This window comes from Galeopterus variegatus, unplaced genomic scaffold (genome assembly GCF_000696425.1).
Source record: "Galeopterus variegatus unplaced genomic scaffold, G_variegatus-3.0.2 Scaffold2034, whole genome shotgun sequence".
NCBI classification, from domain to species: domain Eukaryota; kingdom Metazoa; phylum Chordata; class Mammalia; order Dermoptera; family Cynocephalidae; genus Galeopterus; species Galeopterus variegatus.
The window spans coordinates 35,476-45,649 of record NW_007728145.1 but is presented as its reverse complement, the minus strand read 5'-3'; the positions used below and the strand labels follow the sequence as shown (position 1 = coordinate 45,649).

At 37.2% G+C, this 10,174-nt stretch overlaps 1 protein-coding gene and 1 pseudogene across 1 annotated transcript in view; one reads left to right on the top strand and one right to left on the bottom strand.

Annotated features, from left to right (window-relative positions):
* SGCZ (sarcoglycan, zeta) overlaps positions 1-1,403 on the bottom strand; it is a 75,165-nt gene extending 73,762 nt beyond the window's left edge. Inside the window, exons 1-2 of the mRNA XM_008580143.1 lie at positions 1,382-1,403; positions 872-994 (exon numbers count right to left, since the gene is read on the bottom strand). Coding sequence (XP_008578365.1) covers positions 872-994; positions 1,382-1,403 — 145 coding nt within the window. The remainder of the gene's footprint in view (positions 1-871; positions 995-1,381) is intronic.
* A 2,889-nt stretch (positions 1,404-4,292) lies between these two features.
* The window catches only part of LOC103596504, an 8,799-nt pseudogene continuing 2,917 nt past the window's right edge, over positions 4,293-10,174 (top strand).

Here is a 10,174-nt window from a genome sequence, read left to right as displayed (position 1 = left end):
TTTTTTTTTTTTTTTTTTTTGTCTGTTTCCGTGTCCGGCAACGGATCGCAACCCTCGGTGTTGCTTCCACGCCTCGCTCAGCCAGTGAGCGGGAACCGGTCTGTATGTGGGATCCGAACCCTCAGCAGGAGCGCCGCCGCGCTTCCCAAGCGGCGCACTAGCGCAGTGCGCCACCGGGCCGGCCCCCTCAATGTACATACTTTAAGGTTAATTCTAAACCCTAGAGAATGAGAAGTTAGTTACTTTTATTAGAACGTTTTCCCCCTGGGGCTGGCCCGGTGGCACACTGCTACAGTGCGCCGCTTGGGAGCGTGGTGGCGCTCCCGTCGAGGGTTCGGATCCCACGTACAGACCGGTCCCGCTCACTGGCTGAGCGAGGTGTGGAAGCAACACCGAGGGTTGCGATCCCGTTGCCGGACACGAAAAAAAGACAAAAAGGGGGAAAAAAAAAAAAAAGAATGTTTTCCCCCTACTTAATTCAGAAGTTGGTATCTACATTCTAGTTCTTCTTTTATGTATCTTTTACTTTTAAATAATGCCCCTAAATTTTATTTGTCCATGACCTGTAGTCACTTTGACACAGTCTGTGCTCTCCATCTTTCTTCCACCAACCACACCCCCTTTCCTCCACCTACCTCTGCCCGAGAGACACAGCTTCCCTTTTTTTTATTTTTAAATATCATCCTCTTCTGCAACCCCGACCAGTACCTTTCACGTGAAGATGATTTGAAAATCAACTGTTGTGATGTCATGACATTATGGGAGACTAGGTTTTAGGCATGGAAATCATGTGTCCTATAAGGGAGCTCCTGGTGCAGTTGCACATTCTTTCAAGAAGTAAACAACATTCCCAAACCTCCATCTACAGTACCTGTAACTTTCAGCTTTTCAGCCCCAATGGTAATCTCATCTTCATCTGCAGAAAACAGCACCCTGCCATCTTCGCTTGCTCTCACTTCAAATCTCTTACACTGAGCTTCCACAGCGTCAGCTCCTATGGTCAGAGGAAAGGTTTAAAAATGAAACTGGTATGCAGGAAACCGTTAACATTTTCTTTTGTTTAGAGAAAGAAGAGAAATACATATATTATTTAGTTCGTTTATCTCTGTAGTACATTTTACCTCTGAATTAGTATTTTAAAATGGTTCTCTTTTTCGGAAGGCTGTTTAATTTGGTAAAGTATCGCTGGACTAGACTGGTTGGGGGAACACGTGACTTCTAAATGTCTGGCATAGTCCTGATAAAGTCTGTAGGTTTAGCTAGTTAAAAACACTTTGCATACTTTGCATATTCACCAGGAAAGGCGATGTTTGCTTTGTTCTTTTTTGCAAGCTAATGACTTGGCATTCCACCTGTCACCTGCTGGGTACTCAATAAATACCTGTGCACCAAATGATTCTCATGTTTCCTCTCTGCCATGCAAACAATACTATCCACACTTGCTACATCACAGGGTACTTATAAAGCATTATTGAATTGTGAATCTTTATTTACTCAACATTTCCTGAGTTCTAATAGTGATACTTTCCACCCTCTAATATCACTGAATTTGAATCCATTATATAGCCAACCTTAAAATGATATAGTGCATATAGTTTTATTTTCTTAGTGCTCACTAATGTATCTTCCAATCAATAATTTTCTTGATTTATTGAAATGTGGTATTAAATAAATATAATTACAACATAGAATTGGACACCTATTTCCAACATATTGGCCAAATTTGCAAATTAATTCATCCACAAACCACAAAGTCAGCTCAAATATCTGGAAAAAATAATTAATTTGGAAGTTAGGAGGACTTCAGCAAGAAGATCAAACTGGGCATTGAAGAAGATATTAAATGAGGAAGAAAATCTTGGGACAGTGGACAGGGGTGAGGAACTGGTATTTCCATAACATCAATTTTTTTTCTTTTGGCATATGGATCTCTAGCTTCCTCTCCTGTTAAGATTCAGAACATCCCTCCCCTGCTACCTACATCAGAGGCTTTCTTCAGGTACAGCACAGAACAGTCAGAGATGTTGGCATGCCATACTTTGTGCACACTTTTCCCATTTATCTTTAAGTATTTCCATTGTTTGTTAGATATATAATCCCCAGGAGCTCAAAACATGAGATCATCTTTGTATTCCAAAATATCCTCAAATTTAGAACGTGTCTGGTTTCTAGTGCACACTTATTAGACGGATGTTATATGAGTGAATGAGCACTAGACTTAAACTTCCATTTCTTTGTCCCCTAACCCCAGATCAGCACTACTCTCCATCCCAGTCCATGGGCTTTGGGAAATTACACCTTTCTATTGTTATAGCTTCTGAGGAGCATCGAACAAGATGAAAAAAATGAATGGAAATGCTGATAATGTGTAAGATAATTTCTCTGAAACAAGATGTATATTTTTCTTATATTCTAAAATTATACATGTTTTTAGACCCACATAGAAAATTTGAAATGCCTCAACTAAGGCTGAGCTAAGTAAGATAAAACCAGTGTTAACCTTGTGGGCTGTTAATTTTAAAATATTATGAATTGTATTTTAAAAATCGGTTATCTTTTATTTCCTTTTTTTAAACAAAGACCTTTTCTTATCGAATTTAATGACAATATTGGGGAAACCCTATTGTCTTTGGTCACATTATTGTATTTGATCTTCCAAACATTATTTCAACAGCTTATGTTCATTGGAGTGTGTTTTTGTCTAATCATAGTATAACCTTCCTATGTTAATCTTGGAGAAATAATAACACAACTGCGTGATGTTCAAAAAAGCTGTGATTGAGACCAGTGTGTTAATAAATGAAACTTCCTCTGGGTTTTGAAGTCTCTATGTCTAAATCTATCCTCAAGAGACTAAGGTATACATTAAACCTGAACTGCCTGAACAGTATAATAGATGTTTCGTATATAAAACCTTAACATTTACACTACATTGCTGTCTTCAAATACCCTCAGTTGCTGAGCTTAATTGATTCACAAAATATAAAACTGACTTTAATGGCATAGAAGTGCATTAGATTACTATAAACACATACACACACACACACACACACACACACACACATATTAGCAAGACTTTTCTTGGCGTAATACTTGATGTGTTTATATGGAAGATGCTTTATTAGGATAAAAATTCTGTATTTTGTGGCATATAAGCTATTAACAATATAAGAAGAGTGGTGTCTTCAAGTGAGTTGAAGTTTAATTCATTCAGTATAAATAAGCAAAGTCAAATAAGCAAACAAGAAAATATTTATGCACCCAGAATAGATGAGATGCATCTAAGCCATAAATAAAAGCATGCAGAATCATCCAATTGAAAACTAGATATAAAAATTAATACTGCTCAGTACACTTTATTCATTATATTAGCATAATTACAGAAGGCAAAATTGCAAGCAATTAGCAACACATTGACAGTAAATAAATATTTTAAATCAGAAAATAATTTTGAATATATTACATACATTGCTTCTCTTTCCTGAAAATGGAAAACAGTAGATGTAATCAGAGATATAGTCAATTATTTGGAATATTTATGCTTAAAGTTAATATACTAGAGATTATGAAGCTGAAATTTATTATATGACAACATGCTTTGTGTTGTCTGTTTTTCATGTTCCTAGCATCACATATTCTCTAGGCAGGGTCACGGCAGAATCCAGTTTTTCAGAAGAGCAGTAATGCCCAGCTCAATTTTATCTCAATCAACAATGCTCCAGTTTTGCAGGACAGTGATGTGCCTTGATGACTGGGGAAGGATGTATGATTTTTTTAGCAAATAGAGACTTGGAGATGTCACCTCTCCCCCAGGGTGACGGAGACGCAAAGGACTACTCAAAGCCCATTTCTTCTGAGCAGTGAGAAGCCCCGAAGGGGTTAATTTCCAGGAACCCTCAAGAACGAGGCATTTCTCCTCAGAAAATTAACACCGACTCCAACTCTGGTCTTCTCTCCATATTTATTCTTTAGGCAGGCAAGTTACAGGAAAGGAACATACATGGTTACAAAAGAACAGTAAGATAATTGTCATGGCAGCAGTCATTAGGTTTGGCTGCACCAAGGATATCTGCCCTCTGTATTCTTTAAAAAGAGTAATTGTGATTTGCAATGATGAACATGTTAATAATATTGATTTGATCATCATATACTGTACACGAATACTGATAGTCAGCTCTGTATCCCATAAATATGGATAATCAAAAATAAATAAATAACATTCTTAGAAAAAATAAATAAAAAAAAACAAAAACAAAAATGACCACAAAACTAATTCTGTGTTCCTCTCAGAGATGGCTCTCTTTGGAACATTCACATTTGTTGCAATCATATTCCACAGCCAGAGGTACCTGTGGCTGGCAGAAGGTAAGGCTCTAATAATTTAACTACTTTGCATTTTCTAAAATTAAGTTGGTCAAATATTGAACTGTTTTTCTTCAATAAAACTGCTTTTCTTTAATAAAAATCTCTAAAGGGGCTCAAACAATATAGTACCACTGGTCCTCTTGGTACTATTTAGTACTGATTCAAAGATAACCAGGCAAAGATCAAAATGGATACATCTGCTTATCTCTAGTGTGTTTTCTCAATCACAGCACAGTGGATCCTTTCTTCCTATCTAATGCTGTACTTTAATTCTGTATGTCTGTCAATATGTTCAAGGTCTTGAAGAAGAGTATTATCGAAAGCTTCGAAAATCCCAAAAGCAAAACAAAAATAAGATTCAAAACAGTCCACTAAGTTCTGCACTCAGAAATTCCTGATTTAGAATTACTGTGGCCAAAAAAAAAAAGTTTAAAACAAAACAAAATAAGCTGCTTTTATGAACTATAAATATCAATAAACACCATTCTTTATTTGATTTTACACTATGTGTGTCATTAAAAATTCCCAGGTGGAAAGTACCCTCTGGGGTGGGGAGAAGCCCCTGAATGAGGGAAGGGAACAGCAGGCCAGGCTGGGAGGCTTCTCCTGGAACAGGGTGTCTGCAATCCTCATGGGATCCTGTCAGAGATAAGGCTGCCCCCAAAGCACTCCCCCTTTGGAACTGTGTTCTGTTTTGGAATTGGAGGAGTAGCCATTCTTCCTCCAGCAAAAAAGGTAGCTATATGAACTCCGAAGTTCAGGACATGTTACATTTATCCTGTGTCTCCCTGCCTGTGACTCCTCTCCAACCCTACAGCAATTCCTCAATAAAAGATCATTTTTAAACTGAAATGAATTCCACTACTCTCTGCCATTTGTACTTTTTTCTTGTTTATCACTCCCTCACCCATAATCTTCATATCACATACTGCTACTCTCTATCTTCTTTATTTTTTAAAAAAATTAAAAACTTATACATATAGACATTGTATAAATAATTTTACCTATCACCCAGACAAATAAATAGCTATTATTACTAACACAGGTGAAATCAACACAGGTTTACACACACACACACACACACACACACACACAGAGGCTGGTAAGTTTTAACAAATGTATATACTTGTGGGACCTGCATTAGTTTCCTAGGGCTGCTGTAAGAAAGTACCACAGACTGGGTGGCTTAAAACAATAGAGACGCAATTGTTTTTTCACCGTTCTGGAACACAGAAATCAGAAATGAAATCAGCAGGGCCATGCTCTCCCTAATAGCTTTAGGGAAAGATCCATCCTGGCCTCTTCCTGTCATCTGTTGGCTGCCACGAATCCCTGGTGCTCTGTCATCACATGGCGCGCTTCACCATATGGCATTCTTTCTGTATGTCCTCTCCTCCTCTTATAGAGGCTCCAGTCACACAGGGTTAGGCATCACCCTAATCCAGTAGCACCTCATTTTAACTAGATTACATCTACAAATATCCTTTCCAAACAAGGTCACATTCACAGGTACTAAAATGCATTTCCTGACATTTTCTTTCAAATTGTAATTAGCATCTTAAGGAGATGTATCCATCTTGAACTTCAAACACAATCATAAAAAATGAGATGGTGCAAACAATTTTCTTATTTATTTTTGTTCATGTTTCTTCTAACTTACATACAATATAACTTGTTTAGTTGTGTAGTATCATTTGCAGATGTATTCAACTAATAGTGCAATCTCAAGGTACCAGATAAGTATGAGGGTTCTTCAAAAAGTTCATGTAAAGGAAAGATTCATATTATATTTAATTCTATTTTTCCATGAACATTTTGAAGTACCCTTATGTAAGCTTTATGCAAAATTTCAAAATTATTTTTTCTGTACTTTTGAAAACATTCTACCTGGAAAATTAATTTATCACCTAAATATAGTGAAAGTCATTTTAAGGTACATGAATTTACTTTTTCTAATAGAAGAAAACTTATACAGAAACCATTCCAGATACAGAATTGTGTTTTTGAAAATGTTATCTAAGAGGTTTATCTTTTCTACAGAATAACTCCCAATATATTTATTTATGCTATCATTTATGCTTTTTAATGATATTTGAGGTGTACTTATTTACATTCAGCTTTTATATAAAGTTGTTTCATATACCCCCTTGATAACAATCAGCTTTCTTGTGTCTAAAATTTATTTAGTGGAAACATGCTTTTAATGTTATAAATCAGTGAATTGAACACTAAACAAGAATCAACTTCAAGATAAAAATTTAAGATATCCTAATATAAAGTAGTTTTACTGTAGTATGATCATAATAAATTATGATATTGTTAGGCAACTGTGCATTATTGATTTGTTTTAGCTAATGCATATTTTTATGACTACGTGAAATTCTTAGAATTGTTTGCTTTAGAAAGTATAAGTTATGGTTCCCTAAAAAGCATCAAATAGACTTTAGTTTATGGAAAAGTAACCAGATTGGGCATTTGGATTAAAGCTTTTGTATCAGAAAGGATGTAATGCAATAAAACAATTCTGCAAATTTGGGTGGCTTAGTCCAGCAATGATTTGTTTTTCGTTTATGCTTATGTCCAGCATAGGTCAGCAGAGGTGCTTTGATCATTGTAATCACTCAGAGACTCAAATGATGAAGGCTTCATCTCAACACATTCTTTCAAGATTGTAGCAACGAGGAAAAACATGATGAAAGATAACAAATGTTGGTGACGATGTGGAGAAAAGGGAACCCTGCATGCTGCTGGTGGGAATGTAAATTAGTACAGTGATTATGGAAAAAGTATAGATGTTCAAGAAAAAAACTAAAAATAGAATTACCACATGATCTAGCAATCCCACTTCGGGGTGTTTACCAAAATATTTGAAATCATTATGTTGAAAAGATGTCTGCATTCTCATGTTTATTGGGCCATTATGCACAATAGCCAAGTTACAGAATCAACCTAAGTGTCCATCAACACATGAATGGATTAAAAAAATGTGGTATATGTATGAAGTAAAATACTACTCAGCCCCTTAAAAAAAGAAGGAAGTTCTGGGGCCAGCCCGGTGGCGCACTGCTACAGTGCACCACTTGGGAGCACGGCAGCGCTCCCGCCGAGGGTTCGGATCCCACATACAGACCGGCCGCTCACTGGCTGAGCGAGGTGCGGGCACAACACCGAGGGTTGCGATCCCGTTGCCGGTCCCCGGTACGGGCGTGACACTGAGGGTTGCGATCTGTTGCCGGTCACGAAAAAAGAAAAAAAAGAAAAAAAAAAAAAAGAAGGAAGTTCTGACATTTGCAACAACATAGATGGAATTGGAGAAGGTTGTGCTAAGAGGAATAAGTCAGGAACAGAAAGACAAATACCACATGTTCTCACTTAAATGTGAAATCTAAAGCAACTGAAGTGATAGAAGCATAAAGTAAAATGGTGGTTATAGCTGTGGGGGAATGAGAGGAATGAGGAAATGATGGGCAAAAGGTACAAAATCTCAGACATGAAGAATATTTTTTTTTCTTTTTTTGCGTTCTATTGCATAGAGTGGTAAATATAGTTAATAATAGAATATTGTATATTTCAAAATTGCTAAGAGAATACATTTCAAATATTCCCACCACCAAAATGTGAAGTATTTGTAATGATGGATATGTTAACTAGCTTGATTTAATTATTCTGCATTATATTCATAAATTATAACATTATTTTGTACCCCATAAATTTATGCAATTATTAATTGTCAATTTATAATTTAAAAAATTATACTGTCAAGTCTGTTTTCAAATATGTAGGAGCATACAATCCTACCATTAAGCTGAAAGGAAAAGACTGTTGTTTAAAAGCCACACTGCTCAAAGATCATGATGAAAAATGAGCATTGAATTTATTTTCTCAGGTAAACAACCATAAAACCAGACAAAATGTATGGAGTGATTGCTTTTGAGATATTTGACAAAAGACAGAACAGGGTGGTAATCTTTGAGATAAAGAAACACAAGTAAACTTCCCATTCACTACAAGTATCTTCTTAGGGACCATTTGCAAATCACATCACAGGGAAAAAGAGCCCAGTGGTGTCGGTGGGTACAGGAAAGAGAGATCAGACTTCAGGAATGTTGAGAGGGACAGAATTTGTGGGGCAATGTGATAGAGAACGTGAGCTGAGCTTAGAAAGAACCCTAGAAATCTATGTGGGGTACTCTTAAGTGTATGTCCAGTGGATTATTAGCTAAGAATTAGTAGGGGATTTGTGAGATAAGCAAAGATTACAAATGTTTTAGAATCCTAGATGTTTGACTTCCAACCAATTAGAGTGCAGATACTTTTCTGGGTGTCCTGGGCACTGAGTTGAGACCCCAGAATGCCACCATTTTGAAATAAAGCTATTTTTGCTCTGGAATAAGGACTACTCTAGATCCATTCTAGCAAGTCTAAAACCAAGCCTGAACAGGATCAAACTGATATGTCATAAATTAACTTCCTGACCTGAAAACAATAACAGCATTCTTTAAAAGAAGGCAACCTAAATACATTCTTAAAAGAAAAAAAAAATCCCTAGACAGGCAAAGAAGCAGTAAAATGTGACCCTAACCAGGAGAAAATCAGTAATAGAAACAGACCTAGATTTGTTCCAAATGCTAGTGTTATTAAACAAAGATTTGAAGAAGTTATGATAAAGATGTTTGAGGATGTAAACCAAGATGGACATAATGGAAGAAGAGAGGAGGGACCTCAGCAGAGGAATTAAGTTAAAGGAAGAAGATAAATGAAATGCACAGAATGGAAAAATTCCATGTCTTAAGTGGTGAAAAAAAATCACTAAATAGATTAAATTGGCATATTATAGCCTGGAGATGAATGAGCTAACATGAAAAGATGCGTAGAGCAACTATCCAAAGTGAAACATGGAGAGAAACGAACACTGGAAAAGCATAAATATGCCTCAGAAAAGAGGATTTGCTAAAAAGCCAAAAGAGGAGATACAATGGAGCACTAAAAAGTAGTCAACTGGTGAAACTGGGGCAGGAATGGAGGACAGAAGGAACAAAAAATAGAGGAAATAAACAGGACCCAGACAGAAAGATGGCCTACAAGGGAAACATACAAATAATTGCATATTAAATATAAATGGACAGATTTTCTGGAGACTTAATAGGCCCACCATAGGGCCAGCAGCAAGATGCTGAACTGCTGGTTTGGGGACGCGTTGCAAAGGGGTTTCTCCAGCTGGATTCAGGAATGAGAACGTGAACCAGAGGACATAGCGACCTAACTATCCACAAACCCTCGTGGTGCAAGGCTTTGCATTTCGAAGAAAACTGAAGACTCAGCAAAATTACAGAAAATCGCTGTGGGAGGAAAAGAAGACTCAAACATCACAGGAATCCCAGTTCACAGATCATGACCCAGATCATCTGAAACACCTCTCCCGTATTTAGCAGAAGCGGAAAGACTCAGGAAGCAGCTAAGAAAAGTGGACCACCCTTTGTCAGCAGAACAATTTGACCAGCCTTCGCCTGAAGAAGAGTGTAGCATTGATGAGGCTTCGTTTGAATGAAGATCAATGTAGCCTCCACTAGAAGAATGCAGCAAAACAGTAAGCTCCTTTACTCTTCCAAAGAAAAACAAAAAAGAAAACATCAAATCAAAAAGTGTGGGAAGGGCCGAGCCCATGGTGCACTCGGGAGAGTGCGGCACTGGGAGCGCAGCAGCACTCCTTCAGCGGGTTCGGATCCTATATAGGGATGACCGGTGCGCTCACAGCGCTCACTGGCTGAGCGGTGTGGCCGGTCTGAAAAAGGACAAAAAAAAAAAAAAA